Source organism: Schistosoma haematobium, chromosome 2 (assembly GCF_000699445.3).
Source record: "Schistosoma haematobium chromosome 2, whole genome shotgun sequence".
NCBI lineage: Eukaryota > Metazoa > Platyhelminthes > Trematoda > Strigeidida > Schistosomatidae > Schistosoma > Schistosoma haematobium.
The window spans coordinates 30,653,682-30,678,002 of NC_067197.1; the positions used below are offsets into that span (position 1 = coordinate 30,653,682).

At 32.5% G+C, this 24,321-nt stretch overlaps 1 protein-coding gene across 2 annotated transcripts in view; it reads left to right on the plus strand.

Moving 5' to 3' along the window:
* Positions 1-24,321, plus strand: part of NF1 (Neurofibromin 1) — a 117,765-nt gene that overhangs the window by 18,724 nt on the left and 74,720 nt on the right. For both annotated transcript variants that reach the window (XM_051214913.1, XM_051214914.1), the window contains 11 exons: positions 664-837; positions 3,570-3,773; positions 7,711-7,830; positions 11,162-11,290; positions 12,533-12,729; positions 13,953-14,272; positions 15,352-16,382; positions 17,368-17,635; positions 17,683-17,993; positions 19,268-19,563; positions 20,665-20,991. In XM_051214913.1, coding sequence (XP_051068098.1) covers positions 664-837; positions 3,570-3,773; positions 7,711-7,830; positions 11,162-11,290; positions 12,533-12,729; positions 13,953-14,272; positions 15,352-16,382; positions 17,368-17,635; positions 17,683-17,993; positions 19,268-19,563; positions 20,665-20,991 — 3,377 coding nt within the window. The remainder of the gene's footprint in view (positions 1-663; positions 838-3,569; positions 3,774-7,710; positions 7,831-11,161; positions 11,291-12,532; positions 12,730-13,952; positions 14,273-15,351; positions 16,383-17,367; positions 17,636-17,682; positions 17,994-19,267; positions 19,564-20,664; positions 20,992-24,321) is intronic.

Here is a 24,321-nt window from a genome sequence, read left to right on the forward strand (position 1 = left end):
TGTGGTTAAGCAAACTGGGAACTCCAAAACTACAACATTTCTTCTTTTCAATGGTTCCTGATTTCCAAAAATTGTCTAGTTCAATTCAGTCTGTTATTTAAACGATTTTTGAATTTCACTTATCTCAAAGGGGACAAAAATGAGCTTTTTGGGTTCTACTGGTAACGAAAATCTAAATGTATTGTAACAGTTAGCACTAATTAGAGGGAAGATATTGAAATAATATGTCCCTTATTTTTTTAATGTTAAATGGAAGGCTTACTGAAATCATACTTCTATGAATTATTGTTATAAAACACTGATGAATTTGATGAGTTACTTCACTATTTCTGCTTGTTTTCTTGAAGTAAACAAAAATAAATCTGTTTGTAATAAAAATAATAATTCGAATGATCGAAATAATGACTTTTATTTATTGTTTGAAAATACTTACTAGTATTATTTAAAAGATATTAGTGTCTTCATTGAATATATTCTCTCTGATACATTTACTAAACTTTTCTATCCAAATCCAGCGTTATTTTTGAGTTTTTTTCTAACTTTATGCATCATACATTAATTCCTTTAAATTTCAAAAAACTTTGAAAATAAGAAACTACTATTCATTGATTCCATCACCCTTTGATTTATTTTTTCTCACAACCAACACTAACACAATTTCAGGTTCGTAAAGCTCTTGCTTCTCATGGTCATGGAAGTAGTGCAAGTAAACCAGCTTTGCTAGAAGCTGCATTATTAGCTGCAGTTAATTTATGCAAAGCATCAACTTACATCAATATAAATGATCGAAATAATATTCTCTTTATTTTGGTTCATTCAGTATATGCTGATTTACAGGTAAAATTAAATAACTACTATTATTATTTGATTATTATTTTTTTACGCATGAAATTTTCAAACGAATCATGTATTTTACGATTTGTTAGGAAACGGGTACTAGGTAAGGATGGCAAATCAATTGATGACGTAGCAAAACTTCATCAGTTGAGATTGCTGGGACACGTGTTACGTATGCCCAACGACCGACTGCCCCGACATGCGATGTTCAGTGGTATAGGAGTAGGTTTGAAGAAAGCTAGGGGCGGCCAGACCAAAACATGGCACAAGTTCATGAAGTCACTGACAAGTGGACTGAGTCATGTTGGTAGGTGTAGACTACGTGGTTGGGGACCGCGAGATGATAGCAACCGATGGTTAGAGACCCTGAATGACATGGCTCAAAATCGTTTGCAATGGCGCAGGTGCATCCACTCTTTGTGTTCTCTTAAATTCTAATCTTCTGAATTCTTCACGTCCCTTTTTTTTCTCTTTCCAAACTTATTCCACTGGATTATACTCCTTGAATAACATCTCCAAACCTTAATCTTCCCGATTACTGCTTATACTCTTACTACCTCTACCACTACGGGATTTGAATCGACCACTGCATCTCTGTGCCAATGTGGTGTGGCAACTCGAACTGATGTACGTACGTACGAAGTTCTACGTTGTTACTGACTGACTGACTGACGTGTATCAGAGATGCTAAAATACTTGGCGACATCACAGTATACCATGAGATAATGTCATACTAATAGACCAGCTACTTTGTCGATATAATATATAACAGATTAGACACATAAGATCACAAAACATGGTAATTAGACCACTAGACTAGATCACGTAGTAAGCAGACACGTAATTTTCAACCAACAACTGAGAACCAGTTAACCTGAATCAAAATGAACTTCTTTTTTCACAGTATGGAATCCAAAGCAGTAAAATCAACAGTGGGAAGAAGTTAATAGTACTGTGTAGTGTTTGATACAATCTACATAGATGGTTGTCTACCTCTGTTCATTAACCAACCATGGTTCACTATCTCACGACACACTTGTTTGTTTAAGAGCAAAATTTAAAACAACTGTGAATGGATGAAGTCAACGGTCTATCTTTTTAACATCTAGATGACGACTGAAGTTGCGTTGATAGCTTCGTCTACATACACAATCAGTATATTTTACAGTAAAATCTACTGCAACAACGAATGACCAAGTATCAAATCTTTAGGTCATTTCAAATTTACAGACATATAATTTTTTGTCAAGTGATAGCAGATTCGCAATGTAGGTCCTGTTGTCGTTATTGTAACGTTTAAACACTCCGTCTAGAGCTTTACCACAATTTCATGTTGTAAATATGTTTCGGCTCTAATAGTAAACGGATATCCTATAAATGTCTTAATCCAAAGATCATAGGAATTGGTTTAATAGGGAATTAACATTAGATGATGAGGTGGAAAGTTTTCTACCCTCAATCTCCATTCATCCTGCTGTGTTTTCGGAATTACCTTATTAGACATTTAATCTTGGCAATTACGGTACAGATTTTGTTTCTTGGTATTTCGCAGTTCACTGTGATGTAAGATTCTGGGTAGGATGATCTAGCAACTGTTCATGTTGTTGATTCGTCTATCATCAGTACGAAACCACATTTTATTGTCATATGCTATTCGTCTGACCAGTTAAATAAATCTAGAAGTGAATTATTTGCCAGGGTTTAAAAAATCTTTTAATTAATTCATTTTGTGCACGATACACCTGTTAATTAACCACTATCTTCATTCGTTGCAACTTAAATGCGACTATTAAATGCTAAAATAATATTTGAAAAATAAATTCCAAAGCATAAGTTGACGATAGGAGTGTTAGCAAACAATCAAATAAGTTTAGTGGTATTTGAACAATGATTATATCTTTTGATATAATAGTATTACTTCACTTGAACTTTTGATAGACACATAGATTGGATGAACTTTCTCGTATTGCTGGGAAACTAATCAACAAAGGATATATGGAAGGGATTTAAACTTTTGCTATATTCTTTTATTAAATATTTCCGAATCAATATGAGTCAGTGGGTAGAAATGGGAGTTTTCATGTTGAAGTATTACATGATATTACAAGGTATAAACAACATTTCAGTTTGTATGATATCAGTGTTGATATAAATATTATAAGCCTCTTGGCACTGATCTGTACCCTACGACAATCAAATCTCGGTGATTCAGAAACTGTCGGTCGTTATGTTACAGAAATGATCCAGTTATAGATGCAAATTTCTAATGTTCTCGTGTAGATAAATTTAAGTTTTGTAATCTTAATTCGTTACCTTATATACTTTTTCAAAACTGAACAACAAGAAATATGAAATTTCTTACCGTCATACAATATAAGGAGTTACTTTATTCAAATTAAGTATAACAAAAACATTTATCTTTTGAATCAGCTTATAAAAGCTTCTCAAATATTTCTCTTGTATCTCCCATTAGTATTTTGAATAATAGTGTCATAAAAATAAGTCCGGTCTATTTTTATCAGTTGAAACACTGTATGGGTTTTGTTAGATATGTAACTAGCCTTTTCTATTTAGCTGTCTTTCTAATAATCTTTCCTGGTAGCGGTTATTAAAAATTTAAAGTATAACCAAACAAATTTTTAGTAATCATTTGATTATTTACCAGTTTAGTGATAAACTTTTTCATTAATCCAATTTCATTATCTTTATATAAATATCAAAATATCTTGTAGAATTTATTATTCAATCCAAATAAACCATATCTACGAAATAATCAAAATTTAGCAGAAACAGAATCATTACTCACGGAATTTTTCGTTGCTTATTTTCGTATAACACCACATAATAAAAATCTTCTCAAAGTTTGCTTACAAACAACATCACCGGCTATTTATCATACTGTGCTAGTATCTGGACTTTATCGTATAATTACTCAGGTAGGTTCTTTCTGGTGTCTTCCAAATAAAATTTGAGTTTATGTATATATGTGGGCAGGTGTTAGCGGGACATAGACTGGATTAAAGCATGCTCAATGCACAAGAATTAGCCAATCAGCGTTAGTCAATACTTAGTGAACACTCTAGATATCTCATGTCGAGTGATTTGATGTCCAAGAATACTAAGCAATAGGAATAGCTGGGTCATACCGTAAGAAAGAGATTATAACAGCAGGATATGAAAACCTTAAATTGATGTGAACCAAACCAAATGAACAAACCATTAAAAAGGCGTATATGAATCAGATTAGATGCATCACAAAAATGTGAATTTATATATCCCTGTAAATCGAACATCCTGCCACTGGAATACTCATTAATTTATCAACATTTGTTACTAAATAAATTTCTTTTTGAAGATTATTTGGCAAACGGTGAACCACTTCAATGTACTAGTGAGATAAAATAACTGAGCTTTATTAGTATATTAGTTTGTACATAGTGACGTACTTTATAAATAGTTTTAATAAATGAAACAACTGATAACTCATTTCACATACATGAAACGTAATGCATGTTGCTTGCGCTTTTTCGCTTTCTTTTTAGCTGCCTAACGACTATCAGGAATAAATTTACTAAAACAAATAAATGTAAGGATAGACTAACAGTGTATAGTAAATAACTCACTGACAAAACGCAGAACGAACAGAAAGAAAAAGTTTTTATATAATATTGTTGAAATATTTTAAAGTTTTGTGATAAATCAGATTGATCTTTCAACCATATTCTTAAGAATAATTCACTATGTAAACTAACGAACCAGCAGTAAACCATAGGATCGGAATAAAATGAAAGCCACAAAATTGAGTTGAGTTCATTTTATTTTAACCGTGTTTAGTGCAACAGAAAAAAGAGTGACAATGGAGGAAATTTATCAACACCAACTATAAGTCTTTTTAATAGATGTAGTTTGAGCATTCTTTCTTTTAACCACGATGATAAGGATACTATGAATTCCATTCTAATTGAATTATACCGAGCATTTATAATTTTGTAGTTTGCTCCATACATAATGTACAGTATATGAAATAAAGAAAAACTATTTCTGCTGTTTGATGACCTGGGACAGATTTATGAGAAAATAATCAGTTGAAGACTATTTTCTTTGTTCTACTGTTGTACTTATTTTTGAATGGACACATATTCGTCAACAGCGTTGAAGACCATGTATCTTTTTAGACATCTTACTTTGCATTATGAACCAGTTTCAACGCCGCAAATATCTTTTTTAAGTATTAAAATCATTCCTTGATTAATAATATTAGATATGAAACTACTCAAAAAATCTAGCTAAATGAACCTAGGACATTCTCTAAGTTCACTTATTTCAGGCGTTTGCCAAGTTTTCTTGTTTACTTTCATAGAAACGTTTTTGAATAACTATTTTTCGGAAAGCGTGTACTATAATTTATGGACGAACTGATCAGAAGCGTTTGAGGGATTTTAAGGTCACGGAGACTATTTCAGTACCTGATGCTCACGTACGATTGGTTTACATCGGATTTTAGGGAAGATGTTATGATTGAGCGGCTACAGCAAATGGGGTTATTAAGAAGTTCCTTTGTTTTTGTGATTGTGGTAATCAAATGATAATTGTTACAAACTGGATAATAAAAGCAGTTACGTTGGCTAAAACATTTTCAGATGTTACTGAAGCTTCGGCTGTTCAGTTGTAGGAGTATTATAGAGATATATGTGCAGTAAAATTGACAAGCTTGCGCGCGTGGTTTGGGGGATTCGAGACAATCGTTAAAAAAGACGAGACAGTTGTCAGAAAATCAAAATTCAACAGAGGTGATAGTGTTAAAGAAGACTTGGTAAGTAGCACTTCCATAAATAGACCTCAAAGGTCTTTGGAATACATGACAGGTCATCTTAAAAGGGACACTTCCAACGGGTTAGGAACCGACATGCTACAACGACAATACCAATTATACAGGAATATGTACAGTCGGCTACTACAATATATACGGATGGTTGGAGAGCGTACCAATCCTTACACGTACTTGATTGTGTGCATCTTATTGTCATCCACAAGCGTCATTTTGTGGACCCAACAACCGGAGTGCATACAAACAATATTGAAGCTATGTGGTTGAGGCTGAAAGAGTTTCGCGACCTTATCATGGCTCCAGAGGTTGACGATTATGGAAACATATAGATAATTTCCTGTTTCGTATGCATTACGATTTCAGAACCTCGAAACCTTTTTCTGACCTTGAAAAGTTTCTAAACCATGTAAAAAAGTGTATCCACTCTAATTCTTTGGTTTTGTATCATATTTTTACTATATACTGACTATTTTCTGATTGATTTATATTTCCCAAGGTCACTTAAGATTTGTTCAAAGGTCGTCCATAAATTATGGTTTCACCTATTCATTTTCTATTCAAATGACATATTTTCATACGAATAATTAAGAAAACCGTCTCCTAAACATAACGCATCTACCGGATTCTGAAAAATATAATTTCGGGAGACTTTTAGTTTCAAAATTTACAAATAAATCTTACTTGAAAAGAAACATATTCAAATTTTAATCTTTCACCCTTTAAGATTTTAAAAATCTCCCAGCATAATATTTTCTGTTAATGTTTTTTTAAAAATTCAGCACTTATTTACTTTTCCATCCGAATTAAATTCTTGTTATTATTTTCATTCGCACTTATCATGATGATATTTTAGCTCTTTATTACCAATTAGTTATATGTTTAAAAAATTCATTGGTTTAAATCCCCAGACTTATGGTATACTGTCCTAATTTCTTATCGAATTGGTTGAAGTGATGATGGCTGTTTAAAAGGAAAGGGCTATCAGTACATATTTGTAGATGCTGCTAGAATAATGTAATTCCGTCTCCTTTCAGATCGTTGAGTAATACGGTCAGCAGTTTAGAACGATAAATGAAAACTGAGTTAGTTATTTGCATACCTTGAATCATATATTATAAAGCTACAGTGACCAGCGAACATAAAGATATATTTATTGATAACGCTACTTGTTAATTAGACAGTATTTATTTGCCTAGGTCTTGCATGATAATATTAATTTCTCTCCTGAATTATCATCAATCAGGGAACCATTTTTAAATTATTTAACGATGGATATATTACACGTCGCACTTTGATATTTCTTAACGGTGTTCACCCATCAGTACACCCAGTGTCAAATTCAGGAATTTTAGGCCTCATAGCGAGAGAAATGATTTGACTGTTCAAAATATTAGATTCAAACTGAAAAATCCCTACAAATCCTCTACTTAATAATATATGAAATCCTGAATTGATTTTGGTTTTTACTAAGTTCTAAAGGTCACCTTATTTTGATAACATTGTTGAAATATCATTATAGTTCAATATAGGGCATTATAGCTTAATGAATGACAACTGTAGCATTCTATAAACAAAATCTTTATTTCAATGAAAAAAGCGTCTATCTTTTTTGTAGTTTTATTTTAGTTTTCTGTATTATCTTTTAAACCAGCTGTAACCATTAAATGTTTATTGTTAGCATTTTTATTATTGATCTAAACACTTGAACTTGAAAGTATTCAAAGATCGAAATGTAAATATTGGTACGAATTATGAATGAACATACAACTATTGGTATAAATTTTCTATTTCATATTTTACTCCTTCAGATATATATTATTTACGTGATTATATGTCCCATTTCATATTTAATGTTTATTGATAACTGAAATTTGCTTTTTTTTAAGAAAATGAATAAACTAGGTGGTTAAACAAGATTTAATTTAATGAAGTAATCCCATCAAGGTTGAATACAGTCTCCATAAACCCCCAATATTAACAAAACTTTTTAATTCCTTATAATTTAATAAAATACAATTTGTGCATATGTTGTTTTTGTTCTTCAGTCACGTCTAGCATGGTGGCCCGATGTTAGCCCGTTTTATTCGAAATCCACAGAAATTCGTTCAATGTTCTTAGAAACATTAAATCGTGTCAATCATCATCCACCAATTCGAATAACTCAAGTAAGTTTTTTATTTATGATATAGAAAAAATATATTTTAATCAAAAATAACTTTAGAAGTGATGGTTATTTTATGTTCATTTTGTTTATCAAACAAGTTAAGATATCAGTCGTAATCGGATCTACTCAAAATGCTTTTGTTTTTCATCCTGTATAATTACTGTGAAGTAACTGTTTTAGATTGTAGCTCTTCTAGAGACCGGTCAAGGACAAAGAAAGTAAGCCAGTCACTGAGATTTAAGAACACAGGAACAGATAAGTAGAAAACCTTGAGAAACCCTTAAATAGGCCAGCTCTGTTGATTCTTCCAGACTCCAAAACAGCACCTACAGACCTTTCTATGGATTCCGTAAGGATCGGTCGTGTACAGACCAAATTGTGACACTATGGATCATCATCGAACAATCAGTTGAGTGGAACTCATCACTATACATCGACTTCATTGATTATGAAAAGGCATTCGACAGTGTAGATAGGAGGACATTATGGAAACTTCTTCGACACTACGGAGTTCCTGAGAAGATTGTCAACATTATACGGAACTCATACGACGGACTACAGTGCAAAGTAGTGCATGGAGGACAGCTGACAGATGCATTCCAAGTAAGGACCGGAGTCAGACAAGGCTGTTTACTCTCTCCCTTCCTCTTTCTTCTGGTGGTCGACTGGATTATGAAAACCTCGACATCTGAAGGAAAACACGGCATACAATGGACAGCTTGCATGCATCCAGACGATTTAGACTTCACAGATGACCTGGCCCTTCTATCCCAAATACACGAGCAAATTCAGATGAAAACAGCTAGTGTAGCAGAAGCCTCTCCATCAGTAGCCTTCAACATACACAAAGGAAAAAGAAAGATTCTCAAATGTAACACGAAGTACACCAACCATTCGCATTTGATGGAAAGGTGATATGGAACATTTCTCATTGAAGACTGATTTTCATCATGGATTAATATGAAACAAATCATTACAAACTGAAGAATAGCGAAAAGCTATTTCTTCTACTTTTAATAATTTTAGAATGTATGGAATTTAGTTGCTTACATTTATATTTTTGATCAATTCGAAATATGTAGTAACAATCATCGGATTCCGTCAGTGATATCTATTTTATTTCGGACATGGTCGGTCTTCATTGATCACAGCTTTTCACTAGAGCTTTGAGAGTTCTTTTGATAACGGTTACTAGTAAAAATTTATTTATTATTATGACACCGGTTGAGTAGGAATTGTCTTAATTGAACAAGGGATATTCATCTAATTATTTTACAAAATGACTAAAATTAAAAATATAGACCATTGGATCTTGCCGAATTTTATAAAAATATTATTCTAGATGCCAGGTGAAAATGTTGTAAGCTCTATCACTGTTTGAGTCGTGAATGTTTACTTTTGATGAGTTTTGGAGTCGGTCAAGACAACTATTTTGTAGTTCCTGGTTCTCAGGAGTTCACCAGCTAATAACAGTCCATTATGAAACTTAATAATAATTATCCCTTATATAACTTTATTTAGTGTTGATTTACGATGATTGTTCATTGTGATTAATTTACTTACAATGCGTAAAAAAATAATAATCTTTTATCGTAATTTTATACATGTTATTAATTGCTGATTTCATAATGTTTCTCTTTCTCCAAAAGATGATTGATTATAATTATTTTAGTATACCTGTTGCTATTCCAATTAAATATACATACAAGCACATACATAGGTTTATCCTTTATGCATTTATGAATAACGTTTTAGTTTTGCTTCACTATCAGAAGAACATAATAATTCTCTCACTTTTTGCACACGATTAACTATCTGCTTGTTTTCCTGATCTTACATAAACAAATAATAAGTTTTCGTATCAATGATATTATATGGTAGGAAAAATAAACGGGATATTTTCTTATCATTTGTAAACTAAAAATCAATAATTCGGATTCTTTCAACTCTATTTTAGAAACATATGGGAATCATTTATTATATTTGTAATGTGATGTGTTACATATAGCACGTATATCTTACAGTGATATGGCACCAGTAACTGATCAACTATATCCAAGTCATTTGAACAACTGCCCATATACGCTTCAAATTTCTATCTGTAGTTTGTCATAACTATACGTGTTTAATGATAAGTATTATTCATGTTTCTTAATAATATTGTTGGTGCTACTACCTAAGGGACACAGATTATTTATTGAAGTTTTGGAATTTAGGTTCTCTAACTAGAGCATGATAAAATAATGCATTCAGGTTTCATTTAATCGTACCCGAACGTCGGTAGTCATTCATTCAAACGCTTACTCCTAAAACATGATGCATAACTAAGTTTTTCATTGTTCCTTGAATATATATTAGGACACACGTTTAGTCCTATTTTGAAATAATCTTCCGTATATTCCTACTAAGATTTGAACTCAGTACCCATATTCTCAAAAGCTAGAGAGTTTTCGACATTTCTACTGGGTGGATAAATTTCAGCCTTACTTAACATGACACTAGGTACAATATTCAAGTCCTAAATAGGTAGAAAAATGTATCATACTGTGCACCATCTAAAACATCCCTCTAGGGATTTGGTAGTAGATATTAATTCAAAAAAGTCACTTACTAACAGAGGTTGAATCAATCATAAATATCGAAAATGAAATAGAAAAGCATACACAAATCTATTGGGTGTACTCTATAAATCACGACGGTTTATATATTGTACAAACATGTGACGGACACGAAATCTCTTCTGGCATACGTCAATTCAGTCATCATAAATTATTGTTCAAGAAACAGTAGTGATTAGTCTATGGATGGTTAGTAGTTAGATCTGGATTAATAGGTCAATCAAGTGATTATTATTATTATTATTATTATTATTATTATTATTATTATTATTAATAATCAAGTGATCAGTTAAATTTTCCGTATTAGACTATTGTTTCACGGACAATGACACATATATCGTGCTAATATAATGTATTCAGATTAACATTCATCGCACACTGCCATAAGCAAGTACATTATTAACAATCCAACATCACTACACAGTTTATTTGTTCTAGTTTGAGACTAATTAGCAGTGCATAAATTCGAAATCTTATGGTACATCTATCATAAGATGTATGAAAAATTTCACCCTGAATCATCGGTCAATTGATAAAGCTCAAGAAGTGCCGAAACAAAGTATAAGCAACTGTTAAAATTTATTTTTGAATTTTTCAATAATTCTCTAGCTAATATTAGCCAATTATGAAATCACACTTCATTTATGACAGTCTCCACAAACTCCTTGTTTCAATACATTATTTTGTTTATTATTTTCCTTGTTCTTCCTTTAGAGTCTTACATTCCGAGATAAAATGAATTTAAAAAACAAAGACAAAACTGAAGATAATTTAATGAGTAAATATAATTTACTACTAAATATGGTTCGTCTACTGAATGCTAATCCATTATTAATGCTTTATGTAAGTTGTGTTACTGCTAACATTTCATCTAATATACCTATGTTTATCGTCTATATTTACGTGTGTTACCACTAACTTTGACTAATTTATTAGTAGCAAATTAGTATATAATAAAATTAAAACACGTTACGCAATCTCTTACCTCTGAATGAATTGCTGAAAGAGGTTTATTTGTTTTACTAGTAATACAATTTTTATTTCGAATTGTTGAATAGACAGTACAGTTGTTATTTGCACGCTAAATAGTGATTAATGCATTTTGAGTAATTTTTCTGCTGTAGATTAGTTGCCAATTACTTTAATCATTTGACACTTAACCAATCCATCGTGATTTTGAAATTGTTTTCACTTCATAAGGTTTAAGTATATAGATAGCAATCATGAAAGGGGGATTGAATATTCACTGGATTACACAAAACACAGTATTTAATTGTTTCAATGTACTGATAGAGACAATTCCTAACATTGGAAATCTGTCAGACTGATCTCCACTTAGATACTAAGTTGTGTCTTTATATTTTATTCTGTAGTATACTGTAGAGGTTTCAATCAATAAATGAAATGGAAGTGAACTTGTTGTTCATAAATATACGCTTTAGTGAAATAGAAATTGAAGTAATCCTACCTTTTAATTTTATAAATAAATTTATAATGAGCATCCTGAAAATATATTATTATTGATGAGCCATGTAATAGTACTGAGATGAATTAAACATTCAGTGGCCGATGTGCTTCTACAAGCACTAAGGTCACTGAGGCTAACATCAGAGACAGACTTTATTTAGATGATCAATGAAGATAGGAAGCGCTAGGCATCTGTATCGTCCTAGTTTAAGACCTTTGACACGTGCTCATCTTCAATCTCGAAAAGGAGTAAACTCAGAACCTACAGGTTTTGTGGAGACCAGTTAACCATTAAGCCACTATTTTGCGGTTCACCTGCTTCCTCTTTAAACCTTATTCAGCCTGGAATATTGTGAAGGCACCATTAAATGTCCTTGGTGGGTAATTGTCTCCTTACGTGGTTAAAATTCACTTGTTACAGTTTCTTACTAGAATCCCTTCTCAAAATTAGTCATATAAGTTATTGATATTAACCAAAAATTTCAATGGTCTCCGTGAAAAATTTCTTCAAATGACTGTTCTGATTTTGTTTTTACTTTAAAAGTATATCCACCAGTGGTTTTTAATATTAAATATCTTATCGATACTTTTTAACTGTTTGGCGTTTATCATATTTAGAGTCCGCAGACACGTTCAAGTTCAGATGCTCAGAAAGCAACATTTGATTTAATGAATGGTTTAATGTCTTTAATACAACAATCTATTATGTCTGACTTAGCACAGGAAGCAATGGATGCTTTACTTTGTCTTCACCAACCAGCTAATATAAGATTATGGAATTTACATTCACCGGCTCAAGCGTTTTGGGAAATAAGGTATGCATATATATATATCGTAGAATTTTATGCGTAGTTGAATGATTCAGTGATTTTCTTTTGACCAACTTTATGTTCATACAAATAATGAAGCTTTAAAACACTTATGAAGTTCTGTCCGATTGCCATCATAAATAATATGATACATGGTTTTATATCCTCATCATTTAATTTTTCTTGTGTCAATGGATGTTGTCGGTTAATCCTGTTGAATAGTTTGTGTAAGCTTATTCATCACGATAGTTTCCAAAGTTTTTTAGTCGGTTGTCTAGTTTTATAACTCATTTTACTTGAATATAACTTGGCACGATATGTTCTTGATTGTTGTAATGTAGTTCAAAAACAAGAAATAATGCTTATCTTTTAACATACTTATTATTTTCGGATAATAATAATTCTTTTTGAGAGACTATTCGGCTCAATCATATGGGTCGAATTAGTCAGTAATGGGATGAGCTTGGCTAATTTTTCAATATGGCTACCGTGACTTTAAGCTGATTGGTGCCTAATCTGAAAACGGTTATTGTAGATGAATAGTGTATTAAAAATGCAATGATATTACAAAGCTTTTAACACAATGTATGGATCTATTGAATTCTTCTACAGGTTTTACTATCTGTGAATAGAAAAAGCAATGACAAGTAAATCGGTTCACATAACTAAAAAAATGCGTCTTCTCAAACACTTATAGGGTGATAATTATTTTACTTTCAGTCCTACACTGTTTCTGGTCATTGCTTAGACCTAGGAAAGTCGTTTTCTCAATTCTATTTGGCTCGTCTCTGTACTTTCCTTTATTCGTTAAGTACCATCGTATATGATTATATATTTCCTAATTGATAGAATAATGGATCTTTTTTTAGTTATATACCCAATATATTTTTATAATACTTTTGATAACTTTATCAGTTAATGGTAACTTTTTTTCAAAATGTGATTAGAATGCGCTCACGTCGAACATATACTATTCCATAAATCATAGTGTCCTTTGATATCTGACTATGTATTACATAAATTCAAAAATCTGAAACACAGACAAGTTTACGAAATATTATCACTAAAATAGTTTCCCCTGTAGGTCATAAATTTGGTTTCCAGAGAAATAAAATCTGTGTAAAATTGACAGCTTGTGTGGTAAAATATTCACTATCTAGACACTTTTCTTTCATTACTTTTATTTACATTTTGTTCGTCTAATGATATTTCTTTCCGGTTTTCTTAAGTCCACAACTTCTATACAGTATTGCTCAGAAATTAATCAATCGTAATATACCTAATTCATGTGATGTTTTAAAATGGTTAAGAGAGATTCTTGTCTGTCGCATAAAGTTTCTTCAACAACATTGTGATTATGCAAATCTACCAGAGTGTTGTACACGGGGTCTGTTGACATCTAACATACCAGTTATTGGGGATGTTAATATAACTACAAGCACAAATACCACAGGTGTAATTAGTTCTATTACAGCAGCGACGACAACAGCAACAACTGGATCTAGCTTATCTACTGCTGCAAACTATATGCAAACAAACGCATATTCAAGTTAGTCATATTAATTTATGAATTTGCGTTTTATTTATTTATTTTTATTTATTGAGTCTTCTGTTTATACAGAACAGTCATTACAGTGAAACTAATATCTTAATGTTTAGTTTCTAGTGCTGATCTATTTAGTTCCTGATGAGTAGTGACTTTTAAATATAAAGTGAGACACTATCTGACGAGGTGACAAAAATGTTCTATTATCAGTATCGCGTTGTTATTCTGTACTCAGTTTCTAATACTGTTACACAATATTTGTCTTTGTATTCACAACTGTAATTCCTTTTCCTTATTCTTATGTCTTATGTGAGTTTCACGTATTTTACTATGTTGATTATTCTATTTTCATAGTTGTTATTACGTGACTGTCAACATCGATTATGCAATAACTGTTTTCTAAAGTTTCCTTCTTGGAATATTCACATTATTTAACAGATATATTCAACTGTGCGAACCCTTTTTACAATTCTCCCGTATTTGTTCCTCTTTTTAATAATATTCAGTGATCAAAACATTTCTGATATTATGATATAAACTATTTACACTTTTTAAATAATTAATTATTTTATAGGTCATGAAATCAATGAATTCATATTATTCTTCTACGATCACTGTAGTCTCTTTAACAGCACGTTATTGACCGAGAACTTCCAGAAGTGTACAAAAATAGTTTATTTTTTCTCGAAATAAACAATACCATTCAATAGATATCTGATTTAAATTCGAATAGATAGAAAAAAATAAACTGCTATGTCAGCAAACAGATTCCCTTGGGTTGTATTGGGTCCCTTGTGATCGGGCTGTAATGATGGAAAAGCAGTTGTATGATTTCTCTTCAGTCCGACCATAACTAGTTCATCTATGTTGCCAGTGAGGGAGCCGGCTGTTTGCTAGTTGGGAAGTCTGCCAAAAAAGAACAACCAAGGCATTGACGTTTTAATCTCTGAGCTCCTTCTAACCCAGTGGCCAATCATAGGATAAAGAAAATGCTTTGTTCAGTTTCTTTTTTAGTAACCATAAACTTTTATATTTCGTAGTTCGTATTCACGTCTTTCAAATACATCTTTTGTTTCATCTAGATATGAGTTATACAGATGGTGGCGTGTATATTGGACCAGCGCCTTCTTCAAAGACGAATTCTCAAAATACTCCATGTTTAAGCCCATTTCTAGGGCCACTAGGAATTAATCCAAAACGAAATCAGATGGCTCTTATTAAACTAGAAACAGTATTCTTTACTTACCTATGGTCACTGGATTTAGAAGCTGTTTTGACTTCAATGTCTTGTTTTCGTCTATTGTGTCAAGAAGCTGAACTGTGGAGTAATGCTGCAACATTAGCTACAATTACTTCTGTCCCAGATAACGAGTTTGTACAGCGTTCTGATTGTGAGTGTTACTTGGTAAATCCTAATTTATCAGCTCCTTCTTCCACAGAAACATCAGATTGGGCAGAGAATTCTGTATTGACAACAAATCCACACCATAGTGATTTGATCCGAAAGTCACCTCCACCTATAGTTAACTATAAACTCGTAGTTTCGTCAGCTTCATCTAGTAGTACTCCGCCTGAAAGTACATGTGTACGCTTTCAAAACTCTTCAACACTTTATGATAATGATTCCCGAACTCGTCCTAATATTTCAGGATCTTGTATTGCTTTATGCAATTGTGGGTGTCCTCTTTGCACTCCAGTAAGCTATCTACCAGTATACACCAATGTTGGTAGTAACCCTGCTGTCTCCCGGTCTATCCACGACTCCAGCTCTCATTCTAGTTTCAGTACCTCACTAAATTCAGACAGTAATCCAACATTTTGTTCTGAAAATTCTGATGACAGTACAACGAACTTCTCTACTCAAACATCGACCAAAGTTATGAATCCTATTCTCTATACAACTAGTCCATCAGACAAGTCATGTTCATGGTCGTTACCAGCTCAGTGGGCTTTCACTGACTTCCGGCTTCCAGATCTTCTACCTGTTTACAATGTGTATGCTGAGATTGCTGATCACAGTCGTTCAATTGTCACTACAGGACGTGCGCATTTACAAAAACAAATTCTAGCTTTATTAAGAAAAATAAATCATCAAACCCAAGGAAATAAGCTTGTGAGTTTTGTGACCAATTCTACCATATATCTGTTATGATTTATTATCTGAAGATTTTAATACATAAATAATTGATATTTATCTTACCTCTTCTTGGTAAAGTTTGGAGAGACCAACTTGACCATAAATAAACTATCTCTGCTTTTAGTATTGTGATTTATTTTGTTAAAATATTAATTCCTTTTAAAGTAAAGCTCATGTGTACTTAGCAAAAACTTCAAAAAGTTGTTCATTTTTTCCACTAATCCAAGTTCAGAGGTCAACATTGATCAATTATAATTTATTACAAGGTTCCTGCAATGTTATGGCCATTCTGTTTGAAACATTACTAATAAATATATTTCTTGATGAAAGTTCATCTTTCATTTATAACGTAGAAGTGAAGCCTTATATATAAATTTCTTGAGACTATTTCCATTGTTGAATAATTCTTTTTAATCTGACAATTATCAAAGATATTTTATCTTGCCTGAATATTTTCTATGTAAGTAGCGGTCTTGATTCATCTTATATAAATAGTCAGTCAGTCTGTCAGAATTTTAATCTTCTGTAATTTATTCAGTTCCGGTAATGGATTTCATGAGCACAGAAAGTCTACAAAAATAAACGGCCAATATAAGTTACTGATAAATTAATAAGAAAAACCAAGTGATTGATAATAGTTTTGAATTTGTTAGGCTTCCACCGAATTCAGTCCACTAGAACCCTCTACTTATCCTTACTTTACTACTCTGTAGTTCTTAGTTACGTATTTTAAGAAAAATAATTATCAAATCACCGACTGTAGGCATAAAAATATGTCATGAATTTCATGGATTTGAACAAAGTTTGACTTACTTTTAAACCAAAAGTACAAGCTAGATATATGCGATATACACTTTTTAATCGTTTTATTTCAAAAAGTGAATACTTACAGTCATATAGTTTTATAAACATGTTTTTCTATTACTTTTCTAATGTTTAACTGCTTTTCATTTACATACAGGCCTGGGAACATACTTATATGATTTGGCTAAGAAGTACAAAATTTCTAATAAATTATCCTAAATCAAAAGCTTCCGTTCCATCAAACGGAACTGAAGACTCTTGTTATGATACTACTGCTAATTCAGCTAATAATAATTCAGTGAGCGGATTTTCATCCGCATCACTGGGCAATTCCGCGTCTATACCTAGTGGTCTAGACTCTTTATCTAATCAAGTGGATACGGCTGCGTCTGGAATGAATATAGATGGATTTTCTTCTGCCCAAGGTAATTCATTTAAATATAATTTATTTGATTTAATTCACTTACTTTAGGTTCTACCGGAATACTTCTTACGATAGCAAATAATACTGGTGGAGTTTCTGTGTCAAGTGCTTCTACTGGGACTAGTTCATTTGTCTCTGGAAGTGCTATAAGTTCAGGTACAAGTCGTTATTTGGCTGTTAAACGTCGTGTCAGTCAACAGTCACCAGTAAATGACCATGAAATTGAAGATGTACTAAATGAATGGGCAAATATGACTGGATTTTTATGTGCACTAGGTTCCGTAGCACTTAATATACCACCACTACCTCAAGGATCTTCTTCACTTTCTTCACAAATAGCTTCATCGGGTTATTCATGTGTATGTTTAGTATGTTTTTATCACTTGATTCATAGTTTCTTCTTTTTTCTGCATGTTTGCTTGTTCAGTTGTTTTGAAGTGCGCTGCGGTGTTTGATCTTTTTTTAGTACTGTTATCATTACAATGATAGAATCCACAATCTAAATTAGATGCTTAAATTTCCCATTATTTTGATTATTATAGTATTACAAGTTTTTCCATACTATTTAAAATATTGCTTGTAAGTCGCTCAAATTTCTATTGAATCTTAGTTATGTTATTTATCATCAAAACACCCTATTACAGATTTCTTGCTACACTTTATTCAGTACTAATTAAACTTAAATCAGCTTTTAAAATTTTTATTCTACTATAGTTATTCAGTTAGAATATCTCTAACTATACACGGATGAGTTATGTATGTTGAAGTATTTTATAGAATATTAGTTCCTTTTAAATTATCAATAAATCTTATGGACTTGAAGTCTATTGACATAAATGTTTAAAGACACTTCACTGATTTTTATTATTCGATGTGCATACGTACTAAGTTTTTCGCCGCGAGTGACCGACTGGCGGATTATAATTCTACACAATGTTTTGTTACTGAATTTGCAAACTTGTAATCATTTTCATCAGAGAATTGTTGAATTATTATAAAGCAATACTTTCATTATCATCTAGTATATAATTCGTGTAAATGGTGTGCCTTTATATACTTTATATCAATAAACATAAGATATATATAAAATAAACATTTTCTTGTAGGAACTACTACCTGAAATTTGTCTTCTTTTTAATTCGTCTACTTTCTCCATGATCAATTACGATATTTGAATGCTAAAATATAGTAGAGTTATATGTCTTTTTTCATCACAAACTATGATTCACCAGCGAACTGCCTAAAACAGAGGGGCTGTGAACGAATGTTTTGTTCAAGTTGGGGCTGATGCAATAGCTTGTGCTTACAACGAAGTCGAGATGTGAGACAGCAGCTTAATAACGGGACCAAAAGAGTGTCTCTTAGCATTGTTATTTTTGTGAATTAAAAAGATATAAAATGAATAATTGCGAGATATCGTTTTCGGCATGAAACATAGAGGTTTTGAACTCGATCTTACGTGAAGTCACGAGTACATATTATTAGAAGAGTACCTAACGAGAATTTTGACAGCCTTCAAGTCCTGACTGCGATTTTTTGATTGATTCTCCACTCAAATTTAGCTTGTGATTAAAATTATCTATTTGATTAGAACTATACTAGATGATCACAAAATAAATTCACTTATTTACAGGACCAAACCAAAACCAAACCTCAACAAATCCACTGTCCTCATTATCATTATTGCTCTCAGCATTTATTGGATCATGTACATCAACATTTTGATCCTAATTGTCTACGTACAAACTATTTCCTACAGTCTCATCGTACTAATTTTATTAAAAGTACTAACGATGTTGATCAAACAGATGAATCTCATAAATGTCATTCATTTCATGGCGCCTGTCTTAGTGAATTAACTGCTGCAAGACGTCTTTCACTTGTTCAGTCTAGTTTAAATCAAGATAACCAATTCTCACCCGTTGCTCAGTAAGTCGTATTTATTTGTTTGTTTAATCATTTTACGGTTCAATGTTTGATGGATTTTCCCTTATGTATAGCAATGAAGTACATCTGAATTACGTTTCTGCATTGCCATGTTCTGTAATTAAAAATCAGAAGTCCAGTTTATGACTATTAAGGTGTCTATTACTGTTAAGACAATCAACTTACATATTTATTCATGGAGTATAACTTCCTAATGTAGTAGGTGAAATTTGATTATAGAATCAGGTTATGAATACATTCGACTGAATTTGGAGTGGAGCAGTGACTTGATTGTTGAAACATTTAGCTTTTATTCATTAACAAATAAGTTTGAACTAACACTGCCCCAACTAAGTCAGACGAGTATAATTTTCAGACCCTCGCATGAAATGTATACATTAAAGCTGAATACATGAACTTAAATTTCACTGTGGTTGATTATTGAGAAAAATATATTATTTTAGTAAATCGGCAGACACTTTTAAGTTTACTATTATGTTCCCTATACAGTATGCAATTCTTGGATTATAAGCAAAGATGGATGGTGGTTAGCAGTGGAATGCAGGACGTGCGTACTGTCCAGTTTCTTGGGCTCCTCCGACGGATGTACATGCATCCCAGAGTTGATGGTCACTCCGCGACTCCAACCTAGTACCGTTCACTTCAAATGCCATCGCGTTATCTATTTAACTACTGACTTCACATAGTCACTAGCTTGTGCAACTCGATGAAGTTTAAAATCCTTTTTGTATTGTTTGTTCGAATGTTCCGCACAGGATGCACATATGCCATAAACAGAATGATTAATTATAATCCTAAACATCAATGGGAAGATTCAAACAAACAGTGCAAGAATAAATTAATTCTAGGATTGGTAAATATCTCAACTGAAGTAAATTCTACCTTCTACTTCATTAGAAAGTTTTACTAAATTGAATTTTACTGAATAACATAGTAAAAATTGATTAATTAACATTTTCTGTTTACTTGATTTTTGTAATTCAATGAAAATTTATTACACTTTGTAATTCCACATATGAATAAAACTAAATTGTTACTTGACTCCCTTTTTTTCATTTTTGTTCTTGTTTTTATTGTCTACAGGTTTATTGGTAATCTTCTACTGCTTATCAGTTGTCAACATGAGAAATTTGGGCATCAAATACAAAAACATGTTAAAGAATCAATTGGAAATGAATTAAATCCTTTGATTTATCCAATTTTATTCAATCAATTACGTAATCATGTGGATGCATGTTTTTCAGGACAAGGGCAACAACAAGTGGTTGTCACAGAAACCAATACATTATTTATTGAAAATGTGATCTTTATTATGCGTAGTATATTAGATAAACGAACTAAATCGGTTGATCGATTAAGTGATCATTTAGAATTAGTTAGTATAGAAAGTCTTATGTTAAATATTGTTAGGTAAGATTAATTTGTTTATCTGTTCATTTGTTAATTTATTTGTTATATCCATGTTGAATAAATTCATGCCTTTTTACCTTTTAATCTCGAATAATTTTGATTAAACCTTATACAATAGAGAGAGAAAGAAAACTGATGCTATAAAATATTTAAGGTACAATAAAATGAATATATTTCACGACCTATGAAATAATTAAATTAAATAGATTCCAAATCATTCTTTTGGATTCACTTTAAAGGAATTAATGAATTTTGAAAACATTGTTTTCATTATTAACGTTAGTTAGGACAATAGTTTGAAACTCTTTAATAATATTCACACTATATTTGATATGATGTCATCTTCAGGAATTTAAATTGGTTTTATATGTTGCACACTTTTTCACCTCTCATGTTACCATATGACTTGACGTGTTTCTAAAGCAGATATTATATATAAAAATAGATCTTATATCTTATCAAAATTTAAGATAACATACTTTTCAATCGCTCACTAGTTCATCATACCACTTCTTTATAGTGTTTATTCTTTATGTTATAGAACTATAGAATATTATATCGGATCTAATCATAGGCTTTGTTATTGATATTTGTAAGCTTTTTTTCAACCAATACATATTATATGGTTTTAAAAAACAACAGTAATAATCAGCTAGCTATAAATGTATTAATAGGTTTCCAAGCTAATGATGTAGAAAATAAATTTAATTGAAGCTATGCTAATCATAGTCTCCTTAACTTGTAGTGCAATCTGAAAAAAATCTAATTGTAGTACTTCATACATATATTACACGAATATTTCAGTTGTTCTTCATCTACTACTAACTTTTAGTAAATAATTAATCAAATTTTTTTATTTTACAAAATTTATTTATACAGTATGGAAGTTTGGCCTTGTTTAGGAAAAAAACATTACACTTTAATGAATATTTGTAAATTGTTTTTCATATTTCAATAATTAGTATTATGTTTATCAGTTCAAATTAACTGAATTTGTATTTCCTTAAGAAGCAATAGGCTTTCTTGTGTATATAACAAACATAACAATATTTCTAATATTCACATTTATCATAAAGCCTTGGCATATAGAAGTAATGCGAAATTTTTTGTCAGTATTAGGGAGATATATGCATCAAGAAAATTAGACTGCTCGACAAAAACAGAAGAGGAATTTTCATTGATCGCTTAGTTTTATTCAGTTAATTAAATATTCTTCACCTTCTGTCACCTATACATGGCGGGTCAATAAGCCGATGTTCACAGGCTGTTACCTAATGAAGTAAAAATGTTTTGTACTCATCAACATTACTTTAGTATTATGGTATGTCATACACAGAAGCGGTTGCTACATTGTTTTGCTATTCACCATTCACCGACACTAATATGATTGAGTCTAAACTATTAATAACCAACTATAAATTCAATACTTTGCTTTCGGCTGAACCTCCTGCTTCGGTCTGGGCACCAGGGCAGTATTACAGGCCACACACAAATCAAATGAAATGACAAATAATACTAGAAATACTATTCTTGCTTCTATTAAAATTCAGACAATTATTATTCATTTTTATTTTTATTTTTTTATATACTACGTCACTTATCTACTCCCTTTTATTCTCACTTTGTGAATCCTTATTTCTCAATTTATGGGGGAAACCCTGTTCTATCTAAACGATCTCGAGTCACTGACTGGTGGAAAATTGAATGCTACCACCGTATACGAATACTGACACAGTTTTTCTGAAACCACGTACACCATTCTAACTGGCTTCCTTCAACGTTCACAAACTAATGCAAATCAGACAACAGATAAGGTTGGCTATGTCTTGAGAAAATCTTAATATTGACGCCTATAGTCTATCCAAGACCCGTATTCAAGACTAGTGAAGTACTACAAATTTACTCTCCTTCCATTGGTTCGGGACTCTTGTTTCACGTGATTTCATCCGGCGACCCTGTGGCAATTTCACCCGACTTTGTTGGCGTTAGTGTCTCACTAAGTTCTAGAACTGAGGCATCATTGATCGATTGATCTTCATTAGCAGTCGGTTATATGCTGTTAGCTCAGAACGTCCCATCGAAGTAAGAAGAAATCGGTATGAGTGGTTATGTCTTTTTGTCATCTCCGCCTATGCTACGACAGATTGCAGCCCGGATGCGATCAAGAATGAGTTTTACCCTCACTTAAAAGTACTTCTACAGAAAGTGCATTCAATAGATATTGTAATACTATCCGGAGACTTGAATGCTCAGGTTAGGCATCTAGGCACAGAAGAGAGTCTTTCGGGTGTCCGATAGGACTTGTTGGTTGCAGGTCAGATAGTAGGGACCGTCTACTGCGACTGTGCTCAGACTACAACCTGTTTCTGACTAGTGCTAACTACCTGCACATTCATTGCCGATGTGCTACCTGGCGTCATCCTTCTGCATCTCAAGCCTGAACTCAGATTGATCACATCGCAATCAGCTGCTGCTGGCGTGGTTGTATACAAAACGTCCATTCGTTTTGGAGTACCTATCTGGACTCTGATCATGCCCTTGTTTGCGCTTATTTACCTTACTTTTTAGTGGCAAACAAATTCATCGTTAACTGGTCTACTGCCCCGGCAACATCGATCAGACTGTCCAGCATTTTATAACCTGTGACGACTGATCCACCTTAAGAAGCGGAAGTCCACAAGGAACCCCAACTCTTGAAGCGCTACAAATCACTGGGACCAGATAACTTACCTCCGGCTCTTTTTAAAGATACTAGTGACTTTCTCGTTAAGGGACTGTCCGAATTATTCACAAAGGTTTGATAGTTATAAAGTGTTCCAACATAAGGGAGTGAGTCGATATTTGTCACTATCTTTAAAAAGGGTTCACTTTGTCTCTGTTACGACTATCAAGGGATAAGTTTACTTCCGATTGCGTCCAAACTATTAGCTTCTGTCATGCTTCGTAGATTGCTCAAAACCCGAGAAAGATTGACTCGCTAGGAGCAGGCTGGGTTTCGTTCCGGTCGAGGATGTATTGATCATATCTTCACCCTCCGCCAAATGTTAGAACACCGTCATACTTATAACCGGCCAAAAATCATAGTGTTTCTTGACACCAGGGCTGCCTTAGATTCGTTGGACAGGACTGTTCTCTGAGATTGTCTATTGAAGAAGAGTGTGCCTGAAAAGCCTATTAACATCCTAACAGCCCTATATGCAAACACCTCAGGCAGAGTGAGGGCATACAACCACCTCTCTCCATTGTTCCATTCGGGCAGTGGGGTTAGACAGGGTTGCCCAATCTCACCATTGCTCTTTAACTTTGCCATCGATGACATTCTGGAAACAG